At 33.1% G+C, this 23,832-nt stretch overlaps 2 protein-coding genes across 2 annotated transcripts; one reads left to right on the top strand and one right to left on the bottom strand.

Annotated features, from left to right (window-relative positions):
• Positions 1-320: 320 nt before the first annotated feature.
• Positions 321-13,713, bottom strand: Mad1 (Mitotic arrest-deficient 1). The gene is made up of 14 exons (XM_089704954.1): positions 13,407-13,713; positions 12,276-12,436; positions 12,015-12,203; positions 11,052-11,210; positions 10,483-10,677; positions 8,416-8,598; positions 7,196-7,369; positions 6,714-6,856; positions 6,274-6,437; positions 3,630-3,763; positions 2,933-3,010; positions 2,568-2,668; positions 2,265-2,363; positions 321-1,970 (listed from the first exon to the last, which is right to left on the bottom strand). Exons 1-14 carry the CDS (start codon positions 13,549-13,551, stop codon positions 1,766-1,768), a joined length of 2,130 nt encoding a protein of 709 aa, XP_089561080.1. The 5' UTR covers positions 13,552-13,713; the 3' UTR covers positions 321-1,765.
• A 465-nt stretch (positions 13,714-14,178) lies between these two features.
• Positions 14,179-21,104, top strand: LOC149481598 (uncharacterized). The gene is made up of 7 exons (XM_089704662.1): positions 14,179-14,477; positions 14,572-14,755; positions 14,933-15,120; positions 16,795-16,998; positions 17,355-17,645; positions 17,731-17,932; positions 18,085-21,104. Exons 1-7 carry the CDS (start codon positions 14,345-14,347, stop codon positions 20,201-20,203), a joined length of 3,321 nt encoding a protein of 1,106 aa, XP_089560788.1. The 5' UTR covers positions 14,179-14,344; the 3' UTR covers positions 20,204-21,104.
• Positions 21,105-23,832: the final 2,728 nt, after the last annotated feature.

Here is a 23,832-nt window from a genome sequence, read left to right as displayed (position 1 = left end):
ATAAACAACTAGACTCACTATCACACTCAAAAATTGTCCGAAACAAAACTCTGCCTACGCGTCTATTAGGCAGAGTTTTAATGAGCGTATACAATAGACTTTGAACATTGCTGCTTCGAAATAAGGTGTGAATTTGAAAGAATGTTTTATACAACGCCGCTCGGGTATTTTTTGATGGCCTTACAGTAGGCTATTGTGAGTCTAGTTTTGTATAATATGTCAACGATTTTAAGGCAAACACTTGAGATTGTAACTCTGATGCACTATTTGGAAATTTATAAAATGAGAGAATATAAGAAAAAAAACTTATCCTCCAAAAATCCTTGACCTCTTAGAAGATATTTTTATTAACTTACTTAATATCTAAAAAGAATACCAAAGATAACTCAACTGCATTAGGAACATCTTAACAGACATCATATCTAATTATAAAACACAGCACATTCAATTTTAGTGAGATTTATTACTTATCAAATGACATTATAAACTACCTGATACAATTATAAAAAAGAGCGTGTGTGCCGAACACACGTGTCAGAAGTGAAACTTCTTTGTCAAGATTCAAAGATACCAAAATCGTCGCCTTACTCCATGACGGTATTGTCATAACGCGACCCTGAAATTTTACCCTCAACGCGCCTAAAGAAGTTTCACTTCCAAAAAAATCTTCTTAGCAGACAAAACCAGGGGCAAAACAACGATTTTTATTGATTGCTTACAAATTTCATCCAAATTGTAACACACAGACAGCCAGCTATCACTTTTACAATATTAGAATGGATACTACAATGTCAAGAAATAAGTAAATATATATATTTTATCAAAAACTAACTAGTGGAAAGCAAAAAGGCGTATGTATCTACGTAAATTGAAAATCAAATATTTCCTTATTCCTTACTCTCAACCTTACACTATTTTCATAATATCAATGCGAAAATGCTAGCATTCTAACACTACATAAAAACATGAAAAATCTTATAATTAATAATAGACTCATTTGGATAACAAAAATTGTTGTATGTAATATTATGTTCCCCTAAAGCATATAATTATGTAAGGCCAATTGTCAGTATACAAAAATATCCAATGCTGAATTAAATCTAGAATGAAATGAACTTAGAAGAGAAGTAAGACTATTGCTATTATTCTATCTATGTCCTATTCTGTCTATTTCTATTATTCTATCTATGAAAACATAAATCCGTATCTAAAATTTGCCTATTGCTTGACCTAATATTGGCAGATGATGTGTATGGTCCGAATCAATTATCATTTAAAAAATTACCTACTAATCATAACGACTTATAAATTCTATGTAAGTAAAAATTTTGTTCTTAATTTATTGCTTTTTGTTCCTTAAACACTAGCTCGTAATTTAAACACACTTCAAAAAGCCAAACACTTCCATCTTGCTATATATCTTTCACTCGAAACTTGCTTAAGTAGCTAATAAAAGTTATTCTATATAACAACAAAATGCGCACACACAATCTATATATTGCTCAGAATCTATTTACTATAAGTCCCCACTACATAACACAACACAACACTATCACCTAACTAGCTTGGAACACTATCCCTAACCACTATCACGCGCCTTGAACAGCTCCATAGTGAATTTAAGAAACATCGGTATCGAATAATTATAGTGTAAATACAGTTGCACTATCTTACCCAGTGAAGATTAGTCCATGTGCATACGCTAGCGGGCTACTTGCACTAACACTTTCACTATCCCCAAACCCATCACTATCCGCAAACACTATCACGCCACTTGCATGGTGGTACGCGTAAAGAGCTCCATAGTAAGTGCACTAAGAAACACTGGTATAGAGTGGTTTTGGTGCAAGTGCAGTTCCACTAAATCTTCAAGTGTAGAGGAATAATCTGTGTGCACCATCTCTATACCGTCCTCGCAAAGTGTGAATGTGAGGTATTCGTCTGGTGTTTCCGCGTACATGTTGGATATTCTGAAATAGTATTTTAAAATCAAATATCTATATGTATAAAATAAAGTCGTGTTAGTTTAAATTTACAATTTTAGAACGAATATTTTAATGGTAATTGTGGTGCGTTGGATTCGTCTCCACACAAAAAAAGTCTGGGCGGAGCCGGGTCGAACAGCTAAGTAATGTATAAAAATATAATTAATTAATTAATAAGATAATGTGGTTTCGCACAGAGTTTCTTAATAAACATTCGCAATATGAAATTGAAAACTCAAAACAGTCTAATTGATAATGCAAGTGTTAATCAATTAATACCTGTAGTTTTTATGGCCAGTCCTGTCTATTTTGTAACCAAGCAGCATGTAGCAAACATCTCTGTACTCCTGAGCGGATGCGGTGAATTCTTCTTTCATCCTAAATGTGTCGGAAAAAAATGCAATTATCATATGGTATGCATACAGTATAGCTGTAAATAACGATCGTTTACTTTATAATTTGTCGTATTTTTAATTTCAACCGAATTATAATTTACAGAGAAATAAACAAAGATCATTATTTTAAATAACGCTCACTTTACGGAATTGATATAAAAGAAAAAGTTGTTATGAAAAAACTTACCGTTGCAATTTAATCCTACTATTTTCGAGTTGCTGCTTCAACTGCTGCATGTCTTCAGGGCACGAGCCGCCTTCGCGAAGAGCTGCTTTCAACTTCTTAATCTGTTAAAACAAATAAAATGAAACAAATTTTGCACAATGATACGTATAAATGTCTTGGCATATTTCCATAATGATTGCTTTTTTAAATTAGTTTTTTATAACTATGAATACAAATTTTGTCTTATATTTTCTCAATTTTGAAGTTAAATAAGTACAATTTCTTTTAATTGCTTTAATGATCCTCGAACTTTGAAGCAGAGCTAGAGTTGTGTTAATAGAAAGATGACTATTAAAAATTATAAATATTTTATCGACATCACCCACCTCTTCCTGAGCGGTTTCCAAGTCCATTTGCATTTGTTTGTGTGCTACAGCCGCTGGGTTGTCCGCTAGGTGTAATATCTAAACAAAGAAACATACAGTTAATAAAACGTAATAAGCAGAGTTATTTTATAGTTTTTAATTTCAAACCATTTTCAGTATAGGTCGGGTCATGTAAAAAGAATGCTGACGGTTAAGCTGCGCATTGGCGATTTATTGGTCTATTTGGTGTTATGAGGTGGTATAAGAATAACAAATATGTAGTTGCGAAGCCACGACTCGAGAGCCTACTTCAACAATAAAATAAGCAGCAAATAACTTTCGTGCTAAACTCGATACATGCCAAAACACACCCCATCACTTTCATCCAGCGTTCTTTTTACATGATTCGCGTTATATATTAAGATTTAAGACACATTTATGACCGACTACAAAAAAAAGAGGAGGTTATCAATTTGTCGGAATCTTTTTTTAACATATAGTCAAGTATTATACTACTTCTTATAGTTAATAATTATGATACTACTATGTATTTTTTTCTTTAATATGGTTTGAAATACAAAATCGTTCATGGCTAAAATATCATGATTACATGCAAATTTTCGATGAGAAACTGACGTAATCGATAAACATATTGTAGAAAAAGAACCTTATTTTTAATGGGTTTAAAAGTTACTCTCAGTGAAAAAGTATTTCTCACCTTAGTAGGCGCGGCAAGTTTCTCCAAATGCGCGTGCATCTGATCTCTCTGCGCGCGCAGTTTGCTCACTTCGCGTTTAGCCGCCTCCGCCTCTTCGCGGTATTTGCTTACTTCAGCTCGAGCTGCTTCTAACGCTGTTGGAACAAATATAAAAATAAGAGATATGGCACATTGCCCCGCATAACGCAGCGTAGCGCGTGAATGTATATACGTTGCTTATATTATTCATCTTCTTCTTTTAAGCCTTAATTCACCCATAGTCGGGTATAGGCCTCCTCATGTTTTTTCCACTCTTTGCGGTCTTTGGCCAGACGCATCCAAGATTTACCCGCTGTTCTAGAAATATCGTCGGACCACCGTGCTTTCGGTTTGCCTGGCTTGCTTATATTTGCCAGCATGTAAATGGACCTTTTAGCGTAGATTAAACTTGATGCGCAAACCTCTCCCACTTTGCACTTTTTGTCTAAGAAGTTTGCCGGGCGCTATATCCTAAACTTATTGGAAACGCATTCACGCTCGAGTAATTTCATACATTAGATCACGTATTCGGGCGCTACGCTGCGTGTTCGGGACAGTATGCAAGTCACCTTATAATAAAGTTATGTGTTAAAGAGGATTATAGGCATGTGTGTCGCTTCGCGGTATTTGCTTCTGCACCAGCTGCTTCTAAGGCTGTGAAAATCAAATAGGTTATTTACTTATAGCGAAGATAAGAAGAATATGGAACCTGCTCTTCACAGCTTTACTTGCTTCGGCTCGAGCTTATTCTAAGGCTATAGAAATATAAAATTACATATCGTTAGTAATATAACGAGGATATAAGAAGAATATGTAGCCCTTCGCAGTATTTGCTCGCTTCGACTCGAGCTGCTTGTTAAGCTGTTGAAATTAAATATCAAATATAATAATACAGCTACATGCTAAGTAATAAGTATATAAGTATATAAAGTATATAAAATATAATATGTCCGCCTTTTTGATGTATCTGCTCGCTTCCGCACGACCTGATTCAAAAGCTGTTGAAATCAAATATCAAATTTACAATAAGTTATTTGCTTAAGTAATATATGTCAGCGAAATAGAAGAATAAGTGTCTGCCTCTTCGCGGTGTTTGTTTAGCCCGAGAAAATTCTAGTGCTGTTGAAATCAAATATTAAATATTATAGTAAAGTTAATAAGTAATACATATAATCAGAAATAAGAAGAATTCACATTTGTTCACACATTTGTTCGCTTCATCACGAGTTGATTCTAAAGCTGTTGTAATCGAATATAAAAAAAGTATCCACATTTTCGCGGTATTTGCTCGTTGGCTCGCCTCTGCTCTAGCTGATTCTAAAGCTATGAAATCAAATATAATAATAAAAATATAAAGAATGTAATAACATGAGAATAAGAAAAAAAATATGTGTATAACACAGTCGAGGTGGATAGCCTCTTCACGATGTTCACTCGCAACGGCTCTAGCTGATTCTAACTCTGTTGAAATAAAATATTATGAGAAAGTTATTAACAATTTAGAATAAGCGAAAATGTGTCTCTCTCTGTGTATGTTTCTTTGATTAAGTTAGTCATATAATTGGTCTATGATCCTGTCCTATGATATTACATCGTTATCAGCCAGTATTATTCATTTTATTAAAGAAAATTAACAATTCCAACGAAATGGTCATTACTTGGCAATAAATGTTAAAACCACATTTAAGTTTGTAAACTGTATCGCATTGTAATAATAATTGAACACATTTTGTTGGGTTGCGTTTGGTAGGTTGAAATTAGTGTAACGCCTATAGGCCCAACAAGATCGTGATCTGTTATGTGTATTCAATTTAAACAAACAAGTTAAAGCAGTGTTCAGTGGTGAGGACATCGGACTTACAAATCAATAAGTCGGGGGTTCGAGACCAGGCGAGCGTACAGAAATATTCAAATGTCAATAATCAAAAGATTGACGTCATGTTACATCTACCAACCCGCACTTGGCCAGCATGGTGGATTACGACCTGAACCCTAATAGGAGGCCTGTGCCCCGACAGTCCGAACCTATAGGAGCTGATCATTCTGATGATGAAATTGTACAATATCTTAAATCACACGTTAACATTACATGTTAAGATTTACAATACATTTATACATTTTACTGAATTGCTGTCATAGAATGATGAACCATTTGTTTGCAAATATTGAAAAATTTGGTAGCAGAGCATACTTCGGCACGAATTAAGGCAGCTTGGAAGTAGGAAGGTACCACACCCAGAAGAAGAAGATGCCTTTTCTTAGCTGACAATGATGATGATTATGGTGATGGCTGGTGATGATGAAGACGACGACGACACGACTACGACCACAGAACATATAAAAGAGGTTAGAAAGGCATTGTAGGCGGGGCAGACGCGCCAAGAATATGAGCACTGCTCACATCATCATCATGCGTATGATTCGTTCCATTTTAAATCGCGTGATCGCGCGGCGCTATGATTGGCTAGATTTGAAATTGCAAATATGTGCGTAAGCGGACTTCCGTGGACTTGCCCACACTCACAGGCGACACCGGTTCTTATAGGAACGGCGAATTATTGCCATTCTAACCTCTTTTATATGTTCTATGACCACGACCAAGACGACGATCTCTCTGAAATCTCACCCTTCGAATGCCCCTCCTGGTCGTGTGTAGACAGCAGGTCTCTATATCCTTGTAATGCTTTCTCCAACTGTTCGACCCTCGCTGACAATAAAGCTGCCCCTCCAGCACCGACATCCCCACTTAGAGTAATTGTGAGTTCCTTTTCGTAGCTGTCTAGTTGTTGCCTGAAAGTAAATTTAAAAATAAATCGTAATTTCTGTTTTCCGGAATGTGTAATGCCATTAAAAAAGGTTGATTCTGATTGATACTAATGCAGTTTCTAAAAGCTATTCAAATTTGTATTACTTACTTACTCTCATAAATTCTCATCTTATGCAAGTTAAAAAGCAATGCAAGACAATAAAAAATTATGTGCTTCAAGATATCTATAATCTATCATATTTCATAGTTGCTATTTTTTATTTTATTTGATCTTACTTCAATTCAAACGTTCTTCTTACCTATAGCTATCCCTTTCTCTAGTTACAATAAGAAGTCGCTTTTGTAGTCTGTGTATTAGACTCTCTTGATTTTTCCGCACTGTTTGCAAATCGTTCAATTTTGCTGTTGCCTTATCCCGCTCGAACTTCAGTGTTGCCACTTCCTGGGTTTATTATTAGAATATTTATAATGTGAATAAATACGAAATATTATAATTTTAAAAATGTGTTTGAAATATATTCTAGCAACATAAAAATGGACTCTAGTCTCTACATGCCTTAAAATATATTAAAAACAATGAGAAGGTTTATGAAAGCTTATTATGAAAGCTTAAAAAACCACTTTAACAATATTTCTTTATTGTTCTGTATTTAAATACATAAATAGAGCTGTTTATTTACCATTTTTGCAACTTGTATATTTCTATTTTAACTAACATATCATTCACAATAAATTTACCCAATAAATATATCTTTTTTTTCTTAACTAAGTTTAAATTCACCTCAGTAAGTTGAACAAGTTGCGACTGTGCCTGCGAAGCGCCAGCCACAGCGGTAAGTTGTCCGCTCAACGCATTCTCTAGAGCTGAAGATAGTGCTCGGGCTGTTTCTACCCCGTGCCCTCTGGCTGCACTACACCATTCTTGTAGTGACGACTCTAGTGATGCTATTTTCACCTGTATTACAGTCATAAATCATTTATTCAGCATCATAGGTACAGTTAATTGCTACACTCAAAGCATTTAAGGCGTTACCCGGCAATTTCGACTATGTTCAACCTCTATAAAGTCTGGTACAACATAAAGCACAATACCGAAAAAAATATATAAAATAGGATGGTCTTTGATCTTTAATTGCTCGCTAGGAATTTTTTCCAATGTTAATAGATTTCTAGAAAAAAAATGTGCCGTGGTCATCGATTTTTCCGCAAATACTCTATAAACTTCGTAACCTGCTGACTTAGAGCTCTGAAAATTTTATGTTTAATAAATTATCAGTTACACAACAGTCCCTGACGAGGATATTTTGTTTCACTGATTGGTATCTTTTTAAATACAAAATGCGAGGAAAAAAGAAGGTGCAGCGGGAGAGGTTTGAGATCCGTCAAGTATGGTCAAGGTTATTAGCGCATGTATAAGCCTTAATTGCTGTTTTATAAGCTTATTTAACATGCATTTTTGACGACGCGGTTGGCGCAGTGGTAAAGTAACTGCCTACTGAGCCGACGGTCCCGGGTTCGATCCCCGGTCAGGGCAAAAATATTTGTGTGATGAACTCAATTATTTGTTCTTGGGTCTGGGTGTTATTATCTATATAATATGTATTTATTAAATATTATATTTATCGTCGCCTAGTACCCACAACACAAGCCTTAATTGCGCTTACTGTGGGACTAGGTCGATTTGTGTAATAATGTCCTATAATATTTATTTATTTATTTATGCATGGATATAATAACAATCTCTATCTGAATTCAGTTTAAATGGAACATTAATATTGTTCTTCTTGACAAAAATTGAAAAAAATTGATTGTCTGTAAAGTCAGTTTACTGACAATAGTTGAATTTGACAATGTCCGATTGTGCTTCTTTGTCGATCGTTCCGCGCTCTCGCTTGCACTTCAAGCCTTACATGGAACGCCTCAGAGCGAGGTAACGCCGCATGAGTCACGTCGGTCACGTCAAAAAATACAATAATAAAAAATCTGATATTTCCAACTTACCTTAGCCTCATGTAGCTCTTGTTGCACTGGCTGTAAAGCCTCCACCTTTGTAGACAGGATATGTACTTGTTCTTCCAATATCAACTTATTGCACACCGCGTCACGTAAGGATCGTTCCGTGGCGCGTAACCTCGCCACTTCCTTCTCTAAATCTGCCATGTTTGATAGCCGTTTTTGAGCTGTCTGAAAATATTCGTTAAAATAAAAATTTATTTAACGTGGTTCCATACAGAACATAGTGTACATGCAATGATATTATATATAGAAACAAGAGGTAGATACGTCATCAACGCACCAAAACTGATTCCGTGAATTGGTCCTATTTGGGACCAATGCAATCAGTCAGATTGTCACCGGTCCCAGTGAGCGCATGTGCCGATAGGTACATTAAAGTTGTCGAAAATGCCTTCCTGTGTGTTCAGACAGTGCACGTATTCGTGCAAAAAATAAAGAAAGATAAAGGAATATTATATCACAGGAAAATATATTAAATTATTACAGTTTAAGATTAAAAATAACAATTTACAATTCTTTATGAATGACACTTGCTTGACACTTGTATTGAAATAATGAAAGGGATAAAACATTGCTTCAATCACTAGTGTGACAAAGCTAGCGTACACTGTGTTCAAAGATTATCATGTAGATACGATTATTGAAAATAGAACGGTTATTTTATTAATTTCGATTTGGGTAAATACTTTATTATTTTTATATTTAAATCCACACAGTGCATGTAATTAACAAATATGTATATTATCTATTTATTATATTGTACAATGAAATCGTGATGGCAAAAATGTTTGTTTGCAAAAATGATGTTGAATACATTAAAGAAAAGATTATCGCTACTGACGAAAAATGCTACCTATTTGCTTTTCTTTATATAGGTATTGAACATAAATTTTTATTTATTTATTTATTTATTTATGCTTTATTGCTCAAGATAAATTACAAATTGAGACTTAACCTAGGATACATTGTAACAAACGGCGGCCTTATCGCTAAATAGCGATTTCTTCCAGACAACCGGTTGTACAGAGAGATATTAAGTAAAGGATAGGAGTAGGGCAGAGCACAAATAAATATATACATACAAAAATAAAGTAAATAGGTAATAGTTAAAAAAAAAGCAATAAATAATAACAGCATAATATACAAGCCACAAGAATTTTATTTGTGTATTAGATAAAAAAGGCTTATACTTCATCCTTTCTTTTATTTCATCTTTTTTTTTTCATCTAGGCACCACTATTATTATATCCTACAAGTTGGAGCGATGACCTTGTACGGGTTTCGGGAACTGCCTTGAAACGAATAGCGTAAGATCGGTCCTTATGGAGTTCTATAAGGAGGACTATGCTCAGCAGTGGGTGTTTATCGGGTGAAATAATGATGACCGAAAACGAACACCACAGCTAGTAATAAATACTTAATACAGTTATATCTCCAAAAAAGTTTTTTTTTTCATTTTAATACAATATCATAATAATGATTAAATAGTAAATGAAATTGTCACATTTGTTTTCTTGTGCAGGAAACGTAACATCTATAACATTGAACCTTCTGTGTCGTTAGTCTATGCCAATTACCATGGCAACTATTTGTTTATTTATATTTAATTGGTGAATTCTTATGACTTTTGCTTACACCTGCGCGGAAGTGACAAACTATCTTTGTCTTTTTTGTTTATATCATTTTATTAGAGCCATCTCTCTTATACAGTCTGTCAATGTAATAAATTAAGTAAAATGAAACTTGTATTTGTGTGTGCCTGACACTGCATATGAAGCATTTTTTTTGGATATATTGTGAGTATATAACGTATCTATACATAAAATATCATTGTGTACATGTCATTGAAAATATTCAAATTATATTTAAATTAATATTACAAATTAATGTTTTGATCTCATTCATTTTGTGGGGAAAATGTGAAACAATACATTTTATTTATGTGATAATAGTTGAGTTGAGTATCTACTGAATGAGGAAGACTAAGTTTCTACTCTTATAATGCACACAAAATGTTGTTGACAAAGTATTTCAAATGAACAAATACCATACCTTTGCCTGTTGCTGCCAGTCTTTATAAGAATCCCTCTCATATTCAATTTCCTTTAATTTATTAGTGGCTTGCTGCATTTCAAATGCTTGTTTCTCTAGTTGCGCTTTTAAACTAGTACATTGGTCAGATTTTTCCTTAAGCTTTTCAACCTCTCCTTTCAGAAATTCACTTTCTTCTTGTGCACCTTCTAAAGCCTAAAACCCATGGAACTAGATTTTAAGTATAGATAGAATAATACAGAAAATCTCCATCATGCCTTTAAACCTCAATTCAATCTCTTCAATCTCTTTAATACACATATAATACAAAGTACAACTTTTTTTTGGCCTTTGAACATTACTCACAAATTTTTATTTATGTTTAATTAAATAAGTCATGAAGTGTAATGTAGAACAGAAATTATATCTTAGATATATCAGAAAAATTAAATAAGAACTCCATTTCAACTTTGACAGGTGCACAGACATAACACCATTAATTACAATTTTCATAGATTCAAATTCCAACAAACTATAAAAGCTAGATAAAATCATATTAAAATGTTATTAATATCAGTTATATTACTTACAGCTAACAATTCATTCATATCCTTCTCCATTTCAGACAGCTGGTCCTTATTACTAACATTGGCTTCAAGTAACTGGTCCTTTAATTCTGCCACTTGTTTCTGTAATTCTAACCTTTCACTCTCCCATTTTGCTTTGCTATCTTTAAATTCTTTTACGGACTGTAATAAAAACAATAAGATTGTTCAATAAAGTAATAAAAAAGATGTGTGGCACTCGGGGACTGCCGTGGTAAAGCTATTGCATAGCATGCCTTCAAGCCACACCTCTGAGCCCGTCGGAGTGGGGAGCGTGAGGTTTTTTCGTTACGGAATTTCTCAATTCGGTCCCCGTGCTCAAGGCCCGCGATAGAAGCTATGCAATAGCTTAATAATATTTATACATAGTTTAATATGACTGGGCTCAGTGGTGTGACATGACTGAGGCCTATGTCCAGCAGTGGACAAATGTAGGCTGATAATGATCATGATGATGATGATAGTTTAATATAAATACAATAAAGTCGTAAGTTCTGTTTGCTGGGCAATATATTAGGAAAATATAATAAACTAGATTTCCGCCCGCGGCTTCGACCGCGTTTTCAAAGGAAAATCCGCATAGTTCCCGTTCCCGTGGGATTTCCGGGATAAAACCTATCCTATGTGTTAATCCAAGTTACCCTCTATATGTGTGCTAAATTTCATTGTAATCGGTTCAGTAGTTTTTATGTGAAAGAGTAACAAACATCCATACATCCATACATCCTTACAAACTTTCGCCTTTATAATAGTATTAAGAAAGATGTAAATTTGATACAAACATTCTCAAGCTATATTAGTATGCTTAAATACACAACAATCATAACAGATTTAAATAAATAATTATTGCATTTGTCTGTTGATGATAAAAGTCTGTGACTGTTTATATATTCTGAAGGATTTTTGAATAACAGAAAACATAATATTATAAGATCTTAAAATATCTACCTGAGTGAACTCATCTCTCAAATCTTGTTCCCTCTTCCTCACTAATTGTAGTCTGTCTTCTAAATCAGACATTAGTCGCTCATCTCTCTTATGTTGATCCACTAAAGAAGCCTTTTCTTCGTCAAACAGTATTTGCATCTCCTTCCGAATTGCATGCTGATGATTTATACGAGCTTCTAACTTTGTTATCTGTAAAATAAAATATAAATAATAAAAAAGCTTAATTTAAACTGAAGATATTTTCAATAAATAGTACCATACTTGTGCTTTCATAGCGATCATGTCTGTTTTCAGTTTTCTAGCTTCCCATGGTGATGGAGGAATACTTGTTGAATCTATGCGCGTTCGTTTTCCCGGGGTTTCTGCGTCCGCAATAGTAAAGCTCGACTTGCGTTTTCCTGAATTTAGTAGGTTAGATATGCCTAAACAACACACGAATATTTAATTAAACACATAAATATTGTTCTCAATCAAGCAAATTATATTAAAAAACATTCTCGGGGTTTCTTTAGAGAACTGCCGCACGTATTATAGGTTTTTTGTGGGGGGGGGATGGGGGGGAGGAGGGGGGGACCCTCCCACCAAAAGGGGAAAGTTAGGAAACCAATAGTTTTGGAGAAAAATCAATTTTCCTATTCTAACCTCAAAATGTATGCAATTGGTGTTACAAAAATTTTACGATACATAAATAAAATACAAACAAGTTGTGAAAACCTACGTAGTTTTTTTTATTTGAGTGGGAATCGCCCTAAAGTCGCTTCTGGCACTCGCCGGCCGCTGCCGCGGCACGCTCGCTTCGCTCGCTCGGCTCGTGCGGCAGTTCAAAAGTTAACCTAACACGCTCGTCGCTTCGCTCCTCGCTACCTATTTGAATACTAAAAGTAAAAGTTTAATAGTTTTTTAACCTACGTAGATTTTTATTAAGCTATTGCATAGCTTCTATCGCGGGCATTGAGCGCGGGGACCGAATCCAGAAATTGCGTAACGAAAAACCTCACGCTCCCCACTCCGACGGGCACGGAGGTGTGGCTTGAAGGCATGCTATGCAATAGCTTTGCCGCGGCAGTCCCCGAGTGCCACACGTCTTTTTTGTTTGAGTGGGAATCGCCCTAAAGTCGATTCTGGCACACGCCGCGGCCGGCCGCAGCGTAAAGTCACAATACAGTGAAATCTAACATCTTGGTCCGCTTTTTTTGCACAACAAAACGGATAAATGCACTTTTTTCGCACAAAAAATTATTAACTTTAAAAATTAATAACTAAAAAACTACAAGTTTCCTAACGATAATATTTTGGAATTACAATCTTACATTACCTAGCTAACTAAAAATATAAATATTTCCAACAAATTCGTGCGGCAGTTAACTAAAGCCAACCCACATTCTCTATTACCTTCTTTTATAGACTGATTACTACTGTCTGAAAAATTTAGCTTCGCCGAAGAGGATAACTTATCTTTTGGAGGGTCGGTGTTTATAACACGCCGAAAGGGCTCGAGAACATCATTAAATAGCGACATATCGCTTTCTTTAGCCATGACTATTTGTAATACTTTACCATCTACTTCTGAATGAAAATAGTTTTTTGTGTAGACGTAAATTAATTCCGAAAAAGTAAATAAAGCGTTTGTAATTTGTATTATTCCCAAACTCTGTTCCCAATCCGCAAATGCAAACGCTTTAATGTCAACAGTCAACTGTCGTCTGTCAACGTAAAAATGACAATGATACGCCGTAGACCATAGACACTGGCGACAAGTCTGCTGAAAATCTGCGTGTGAATGGGTTGTTAGAATGTTTAATTTTAATTAATAAACTGCGAGGCTCCCGGAGTCCCGGCTACAAAGTTGAGCTAATTTAGCCTTATGCATAATTTAGTATACGAAATGCATAATGGACCTCGGCAATGTCCCAAGAACCAGTCATCTCAATATTATTTTTTTTATCTATAAGCCGGGAATTTTTATGTAAACTGTGTACATTTTTTAATCTTAACTTTTCTTCTAAGTTTATTTTAATATTGCAGAATTTGAACAGTATTATTTATTGTTAATTTATTTGGATTTATTTTTTTCTGAATGGATATTAATTAGGTGTTTTATCTATGAGCATAAGTATTATTTAAGCTTCAAGTTCTACCTCTCTATATATTACGATGTCTATGGTTACTTTGTCTTGTTTGTATGTGCGTTTGCGGTGCGTCTGCGCAGCTTTGATTAAAGTTTTTAAAAGTTATAGATATGAATTAAATTGTGTAAAACAACAGGCTTTAATGTAAAAAATACTTTAAATACTAAAATCTACATTACAATATGAACATATTTATATAGAATGGCTGATGCCTGTAAAATAAGAAGTTCCAGAGAGGAAAAAAATATTAATAATCAAGATGAAAATTGTTGTGTTTTTAATGTTATAAGTGTATTTATATCCCTTGTTACAATACTTGCCGATTTAGCGACAGGTTTGTTGCAACTATATTCATACTTTGTTTAATATTCATATTATTAGAAAAAAAATATTATTTATTTCTAAGTACTATGTATTTATATTTTCAGATATATTGGTGTTTGTAGAATATTGCAGAGACGGATACTTAGATTGGGCCCTTATAACCCTTACATTTATTGTAACTCCAAATATATTAATAAATATATTTTCATTAAGATGGTTTGTTATAGATAAAAAAATTAATATTCACCATTGGGTAACCCATGGGTTTCTTGTTGGACTATTGGAAAGGTATTTATTATACCATACATGTTCACAAATTAAATGTATTTCATATACTTATAGAAGGAGCGAACCATCATAATTAATAACATACTTACATATTTAATTTATCAAACACTAACACATTGTATAATAACTAATAATTTATACTGCATGATTTCAATTTATTTTTAATTTATATTGCAGGTATTTACTATTTTTATATGAAGTGTTTTCATGTAAAAACTTGGAATTGATTAAAACACAAAAACTTTTAACACAGAGGAATGATTTGAGTTTATTGCATTTTTTATATGCATTTACGGGGACAATTCCTCAGATAATTCTACAGACTTATGCGATTGTGATGTTGAATGAAAACTACCAAACAAGGGGTAAGACTATAATTATTATTTTGAAATAATTCATTATTTTTATTATTGGATTGTACATAATAAATATATGGAATTGAAACAAAATTTTATATTAACAATAATTTCTGTTAAATAATTAATTATTAAAGATACTCAACTACAACCACAGAACAGTAAAAACATATAGAAGTGCTGTAATGTCTAATTAGTATGAAAACCAGTGGCGCCAAACCCACACATTTAAACCGATAGTTATGTAACAGTACACTACAAGTAAACTATGCCTTTGATTGGACAGCTTAATTTGAGTAAAAACTGACTTAGGTTATAAATTCAGCATTTCAATATGTACCCTAACGCACCATGTTACGGTTTATTTTAGTATAACATCCCTAGGTATATTAGCTGTTTTGTTTCTCATTGCACAGAAATTCCAAATTCGAAAACATTCAGCTACTCCACAACAGAGGGCGTTAGTTTTCGATAGATATAAATTTGAAACGCAACACATAGAGATAAGGTTGAAATTTGTGTCACTCAACATTAATGACATTAACTTGATATTTATCTGATGCTATGCTCTGAGGGATGTCAGCCTTGTTATCGATAATTCACAAATAAATATTTTTTGTGTATTTTTTTTCTTCTTTTATATGAGTATAGTATAATGCGTCACATTTTGGAGTATGTTTATTACTACTAAGTACATCTTTTTATATTATTATTATTAAATAAAAAACGGAATAGAATAGTATAAATAGTTATATTTACAAAATACTTACTTACTTTAATAATAATAGTAGTCTATATTTACAAAATACATACAGAAAATGTGCATTATTTTAAATCTTGGAACTGCTGTAGGTTTGATGTATCGGTGGCCTTTGTTAGACCGCTTAGAACTGTTCGGCATCCAGTTAACTCGTCACGTTGCATTTATCCATTTCTCTTTTAAATTAGCCTCTTTGGGAAATCTATAAATAAATTAGACAAATGAAAGCTAAGGAAAAATAAAATAAAATTTATAATAAACAAATGAAAGCTAAGGAAAAATAAAATAAAATTTATAAATTTATAATGTTTGTCTTTTCTAAAGTATCGATACTGTCGATATGCACCACAAGCATCACTAAAGCGACATTCGTTTGTTTATTGCAATAATATTCCAGAAAGTCTTGTTTGCTGTTCAATCTATAATAGTACTAATTTCTTATGGATTAAGGTTCATTTTGACTAGATATTTGTATACAATTTTGACAAATTACGACAAGCGAAGTTATAACATAAAATAAATTAAAATAAGACTTACCGACGCGACGGTATGAAATGCCTTCATTGCTGATATTATTTCGTCTGCTATCATTTTTGCACTCTTTATACCGAACAACACGTCCTAATTAATGAATAAATATGGAAAAAAGGTTTGACAACTGACAACCGACTCGAATATTTTTCTGCGCACAACTGAGAGCAAGTTAGGTGATCTAAACTTATCATTGACACGTGGGCCACGCCCACATCACACTTCTATCTACTTTACTGTTCTGTGACTACAACCATGGGAATAGAATATCGGTATATTACCTATAATTGTTTTTTGTACTTAGTAAAAAATGGTTTGCAGATGTAAAAACTAAAAATACATACTGTACATATTATAAGCAACTATTGTAACAAATCTATTTTTCTTTTCAGTATTTTCATTAACTGCCTCTATAGCATCTGTGATATGGGGTTGTGTTACATACATATATAGCACTACCACTTTCTCATCCGATAGCATTAATTGGACATCTTTATTATTAAAACTAACATGGCATTTTGGAACTCTCATTGGAAGGATAACTGGAATATTTATGTTCAGCATTATTTTTGGTGTATGGACTCTCATACCACTAGGTATGTTTATTCATAACTATTTTTTTATTCAATTTTTTTTTTTAACTTGGTACCTATAAGTTCACTATTGCTATACAAAGAGTAGGGATTGATCAGACTTAGGGTTTACCAGGTAAATTTTAGCCTGTGATTAAAACATATTTCAACATCAATAATTATGATCAAGATTTCTTACAAATTTAATTGTGAATTGTGAAATTTAAGACGTCCAGTCTACCCTGTGGGCTGTGAAACACACATGCAACCTAGGATTCATGAATAAATCGCATTTATTTTAGTTTGTAAAATTTTTATTATTTAGTACTTATTCTAAAACAACAGGAATTTGTTATTAATTAAATTTAAAATATTTTTAGGGTTGCACTGGTCTGCTATGACATTCTGGATAATCACACAAAAAACAACTTTCTGCCCCAACAAATTTGAAGAAACACTGTACAATGCTGTTATGGGATTTGTATATTGTTTCTGTTTTATAAATGTTAAGGAAGGCCACACTCGTTATAGACTAATGATGTTCTATACATTGATAGTTACCCAGAATTTTGGTAGTATGCTTCTGTACATGCTAATAACGGATATTGAAAGGCAGAAGAAACCTTGGTCAATTGCTGCCACAGTTTGTGTGATTTTTGGCACTTTAATTGGTAAGTTATCTGAAGATTGTTACTTGTACTTATTTGTGTACCATATTTCTATTACTCTTTTCATAAAACTATAATATTGTTTTAGGCATTGCAGCTATGATTGTATATTATAGATATTTCCATTCCAAAGGACCAATTCCTTGGAGATATGTGCATGAGGATGTGGAATTGAACAATAAAGTTGTATGTGATAATACCAAAATAGAAACTGAAAAAAGTGGTAGCTTAAATAACTTAAGATTATTTAAAAATTCCAACTTGTCTCAAGTAACCAACTACGAAAAAAGGTAATTTACTTTTTATTTAGAAAAAAACTATTAAAAATACTATTTACTCTTACAAAATATACTTATCTCATAGCACATATTTTCGGTGTTTCCAACAAAACAGTTCTATCTTAGGAGCCTGGGTTTAATTTGTAATTTAATTTGTTTCACAGAAAAGATTCCAATGCTTCCCAAACTGGACAACCAAATGAAAGCGAAAACGCGGATAAAAAATTTCTCTTGGACCATTGGATTGCAAGATCTGGAACACCTACATTCACTTCAGCACCTATTGGTAATATTAGTATGGATACCTCTAGCATTGAATTGTATACTATTGAAAACACGCCTCAAACTGTAATCAATAGACATGATAGTTTAGTCATAAAACCCAAAAAGAAAATATGTTCTCCCACTGAACTGACCCTTAAACTATCATCTATAGAGAATCTAGAAAGCTCTATCGATGAAATTACTTCGAATGTCCTTAATGTGCAAAAACGTAGAGGTATTTGTTCCTCTGATGAATTAAGAGATGATTTTAATAATCTGAACTTAGGTGCGTCTAATATAATCAATCAAGAATTCTCAAAAGTAAAGACTGATCGAAGTTCTGAATTAAGCCACGATACAGATGGATCAAATAAGAAAACATCATCTGATTCAATCGATATGGATCTAGACTTAAGTTTTAGTGATATAAACAGTTCTGATATTAACACATTTAATGAGAATATTGTACAGAAATTATGCTTAAGCGCTTTGAAAAATATAAAAGTCGGCAATCAAGATGCTGATATAGAAAATATTCAGAGAATAGCATTAGATATTCTTAAGGAAATGTACACAAAGAAAGATAGGAAGAAGAATGGTGTAAGTACGGGCCTCTTTCACGTTAAACGTGATTTAGATACTCCAACTGAAATATTATCTGTACATGATTATGAAAATATTTGTGCCGTTAATATTGCGCGAGAAGCTTGGGGTCTCCGATCTTGGAATGGATATTGTGATATTGAAAATTGGCTGCACGACGGCAGTGTCGTAAGGGATAGGAGTCGGGATACATTTACGTCAGAAAGTTCAGAAATAAGCAGTTGTTTGTCACAAGAACTAAAGAACGCAATACTATCTGCTCCACCATTTCCTAAAAAACCCCATACTTATTCGAATGTTTATGTAAAAGTCGAAAGAAATCCTGATGATTACGCTAATACAGTGATGTGCCAAACCAGTGATGACGCTCTCTTAACTAAATCTTATATATTAGAAAATAATAAGGATCCAAATCATTTAGAACCCATAATAGAGGAGTTGGATGACTTAGGTGATATAGATCCTTCAAATAAAAAGCATTTGAATTCTGAAAGTTCACTTGTGGCAACAATAGATGAAATTAGGAAAGCTACAGTTACAAATTCACCAAGGAATCTATATCATAGAAGAGAACACACTTGGGAATCTCCCCAGTTTAAAACTTTTAATCAAAGTGAAAATAATTTAAAAAAAGCTCTTTGGAAAGAACCATCCAAGTTTGATTCTAGTAACACGATGGATACCTTGACCGAAAAACAAATTGCTTTAGATTCATCACATGCAGCTAAGTTAGATACACAAATGAAAGAAATGAATAATATAACCAATGGCGATAATTCGTATTCTAATAATATTACGAACTATACCCAAAATTCTCCAAGAAGACAAAAAACTAATAACAGTTTAAAAACTGACCATAAAAAGATAAATAATCAACCTAATCGCCTACACGATATTTCAAATAAAGATATTGATCTTCTTTGGCAATTAGTTTCTGAAAATTCATCATTACCTTATAACTCCACTGAAAATTTATCGTTAAGTCGTAAAACACCATCATTACAATCCCTTATTCAGAAGGATTCTAGTGCTAACACAGTATCTAAATCTTCTAATATTAAAAAGAGTTCAAGGAATAGACCTCGGCGAAAATTTTCCATACTACGAGAAAAATTTGAACCAAAGTTGAATTCTGATGAAGAAATACTTTACAACCATTCTGATAATAATTTATCAAAGTTATGCAATTCAAACAACATCAATCAAGACCGAAAAGAAACGACGGTAGAGGGTGGTAATGAAAATGATGGAATGTTTTTAAATGCCGAGAGTTTTAATATTTCCGACCAAATAACTTCTACATCTGTAGATGAACTTAGTTCAGCCACGAAACATATAAAAGAAAAACGATCTATCTTTATGAAACAAGTATTGAGTCCGCCAAAATTTAACACAAAGTTAAGACATAAAATATAATACATAAATTTTGATTAAACAATCAAATAGAATATAATATGTAAGTACTATTCATTAAAATAAGAATGCTATACAATATTATTATACTTAGTGATATTTCTAATTTCTTTTTGTAAGTAACTAATTGATAACCAACAACTAACAAGTTTCCTTCAAATTAATGTGGTTCCTATTTCATAAAATGTATACATTTTTAGACTTTTTAACGATAAGTCATTTCGAACACAGATCTCAACGTAAATTTAGTCAATGCAATGTTTATAAACATTTTAATTTTAGGCGCCGTTACCTCGAATGTAACTAATGTAAGCGGTACTTTTAAGTACCATTAAAAATAATATAAGTGTAAACTTTTATTTAGAAGCTAGATGACTTGCCTTTTAATTATAAATTTCTCAAATACCTTCAAAATATTGTGATGAATTTTAATTGACTATCAATTTAAGCAATTATTCCATCAGGCCCCGGAATCACAGACACAATAGAAAATCTATTGTGTCGCGGCCGGATCTGGCCGTTCGGGGCTCAATGGGTTATTGCTGCTGTTTGAGTGACATAATATTTGATGTTGGTTTTAATGCTCTAAGAATTTCATATTAAATTGTGTGTAATCGTTGGTGTGATCATTAATACCTGCACAATGGCTAGGAGACTACGAGGAAAGAGTTGTATGTATATTTAGTTAATACTTACCTAATGTTAATTATAATATTGTCTTCTATACATTTAAAAAACTGTGATTTAAGTGCCTTTTTATGTATTTTTCCGCCAGTATTGTAAATTTATGGATATTACCTATATTAAATTTTTTCAACAATAAAATAGTTACGTTTCTTTGCAGTTTTTATGAATTTACGTATGGCCTGTGCCATAGGTAAATTGTAATCGATAGGCCATATGGGGTAGATACACTCCATAAATTGACCTACATTTTACGTGTGAAATTATCAATTTATAATGTAGGTAGATGTAAATTAATGTAAATGTAAATTAATACTAGTTTCAGCGTTTGCGGTTAAACATAAAAATAAATTATTGTATGCTCTAAGCCCTGGTATAATATGATTATTAAGTGTCATGTACCTAATCATTAATATTAATGCACCGTAAACTATCAGTTAGTATTATCTGAGATTGAAAATAACACTGTTGGAACTAAGTTACTTATCGCGCGTTGCGAAAGGGGGCTAGACGGAAAAGATTAAGACGAAAAGTAACGGAAAAGATTAAGACGCAAAGTAACGAAAAAATTAACTAACTTACTTGTGGTAGGTACGGTCTACTATTAATAATAATTATTCAAATATAGGTGTTAATTAACGGATCTCAATGAAATAATTGACCGCGTCGTTGGTACAGTGGTTGACGCGAGAGCGTAGAACCAAGGGGTCCTGGGTTCGATTCCCGGTGGCGACGTGGAAAAAAAGTCTCGGTCTGGCAGGACTGTGGGCAGGACACAGAAGGCTGATCACCTCCTTGTCAAAGAAAATCGATCAGTGAACACTTAGATTACAAAATAAAATACAGATAGAGCATGTCAATCATTCATCGCCCTTGTCAAAGAAAATACGAAATCAAAAACGAATACGTTCCTCCGCTAGTGCTATAGCGATTCTAGTGTCATGCAATACGTCAAAAGGGGTTTGATATTTTAGTAAAAAAATGCTGTCTTGTGATATTAAAACGCTGTAAAACTTGTTCCCGAAAACAAACAAAAAGATAAAACATCGTTTTACAGATTTTCTGTAGATTATTTGGCTTATTTAATTTTGTATACAAATCTGGGGGCACGGCAGTGCCCCCGCCAAGTCGAGCAAAAAAAAAGCGGCACGGCCGTACCATCCTTTTCTCGAAGCAATTCGGGCCTTTTTCGACCCCCTATAATTCGGTTGTGGATAAAGCAAGAAACTTGAATCTTCAGTAACTAATCCGGCATTGTATAAACACGGAATATTTAAAATTTCAGTCAATTTGAACCAGTAGTTTAAGAATGACAACTTGTTAAAGTTTCTAAATTTTGTCACTCACTGACTCACCGATCATCAAAAGTCCAAGGCACTTCTAGCAGACTTAGAAGCTTCATATTTGGAATACATATAGAGTTTAGTGTCTTAATCATGGGAAAACTTAAATATTTTGTAATTTCGGTTCAGTTTTCCAAATACACCAACTGCATCAATAACTTTGTATCCCATATAAATATATGGGATTACAAAGTTATTTATGCAGTTGGTGGTTGGTGGTGGTTATAAATTTAATAGGTGTAGATAGGTACCTACCATATGAGGCAAGGGAGGGGGTATAGGGTGGGTAAGGGTGTGTTTAGCCCATGAAACTGAACAACATTATTACTTGTAAAATGGTCGACGTAATGAAAAACACATGATTGGACATGTCTTGAAGTACGAAAATCTAATAAAACAATATATTATAATTTAAATCTGTTATATATAAATTGTTGGCGCGACTAGCCTCCTTACAGACAGACTGGCCTCTATTTTACTTTATGACTGTGTAGATGGTATCAAAAAGAAAGGCTCTACAAAAAGAAGTGAGATCCCATCAAAAACATCCTGTAAAAAACCCAAGTCTCGCAGCTCAGTCTTTCTACCGTCAAAAGTTGTGAGATCCATGTAATACCAAGTCGGTTAATCTATTTAGTGTCTACTTGAAGGACCTTCTGTCTTAAGTTATTACATAAGTTATTATCATGCCAATATTAAAAATATTTAACGTTTTAAACAAATAGATCGACTTGGACATCGCATGAAAAAAAATGAATATTACAATATTATATTAGATTCTTTAGTCTCTCGCGCCTCACGCGATTGAAACTCTCGTTCCTGTTGGTCGCTGGCCCGTCGTGCTGTGTAGTGTGATACATACTAATAATCAAATCAAGCGATGTCCAAGTCGATCTATTTGTTTAAAACGTTAAACATTTTTAATATTGGCATGATAATAACTTATGTAATAACTTAAGACAGAAGGTCCTTCAAGTAGACACTAAATAGATTAACCGACTTGGTATTACATGGATCTCACAACTTTTGACGGTAGAAAGACTGAGCTGCGAGACTTGGGTTTTTTACAGGATGTTTTTGATGGGATAATAATTTTACAAATACGAAGGAATTCAAAACTTCAACGTATGCTGCCAGTATTTTGAAAATGAATTTGCCATTTTTAGGGGTAAAATGGTTAAAAGATATTCGGGGTAGTGATGTTGGATTTTTCGATCGTGAATGTGATTATTTGTATAGTGCAATAAAAGTTCATGGTCATTATTAGATTATTTTAAAAAGAATTATACATTTTTTGTTACTTTTATAAAAAGCGTCGTTTTCGCTTGCGATTTAAGTAATTCATGTGAACTCCATGATGGATATGATGAAAATAAAATGTCCCGCATTCTCGCCTAAAAACTACCGCTATTCGCATTCATATGTTTTGAAAAATAAAAACTTTTTTTAATGTAATTTATTTAATAAATTTAATGTAATTTATTTAATAAATTTAATGTAATTTATTTAATAAAAATTGAATAAAATTATTTTGTCCATGTAACTATAACTTTAGTAGATAGGTGCTTTATGTAACAAAATAATTTTTACAATATTATAAAATAA

The sequence above is a fragment of the Colias philodice genome, chromosome 16 (assembly GCF_061535455.1).
Source record: "Colias philodice isolate Cphi_HAF_F1 chromosome 16, ilColPhil1 Martin Lab GWU primary, whole genome shotgun sequence".
Classification (NCBI taxonomy): Eukaryota; Metazoa; Arthropoda; class Insecta; order Lepidoptera; family Pieridae; genus Colias; species Colias philodice.
This window is presented reverse-complemented; position numbering and strand designations above follow the sequence as displayed.

What these genes read in the sequence shown, in the direction of transcription:
- LOC149481598 (XM_089704662.1), top strand. Translation starts at nt 14,345, where the DNA reads ATGGCTGATGCCTGTAAAATAAGAAGTTCCAGAGAGGAAAAAAATATT. An exon ending in TGAAAACTACCAAACAAGGG is followed by an intron (nt 15,121 to 16,794) that starts GTAAGACTATAA and finishes TTTTCTTTTCAG; the next exon opens with TATTTTCATTAACTGCCTCT. An exon ending in GTAACCAACTACGAAAAAAG is followed by an intron (nt 17,933 to 18,084) that starts GTAATTTACTTT and finishes TTTGTTTCACAG; the next exon opens with AAAAGATTCCAATGCTTCCC.
- Mad1 (XM_089704954.1), bottom strand. Translation starts at nt 13,551, where the DNA reads ATGGCTAAAGAAAGCGATATGTCGCTATTTAATGATGTTCTCGAGCCC. An exon ending in TGATCGCTATGAAAGCACAA is followed by an intron (nt 12,204 to 12,275) that starts GTATGGTACTAT and finishes TTTATTTTACAG; the next exon opens with ATAACAAAGTTAGAAGCTCG. An exon ending in ATATGAATGAATTGTTAGCT is followed by an intron (nt 10,678 to 11,051) that starts GTAAGTAATATA and finishes CATGGGTTTTAG; the next exon opens with GCTTTAGAAGGTGCACAAGA.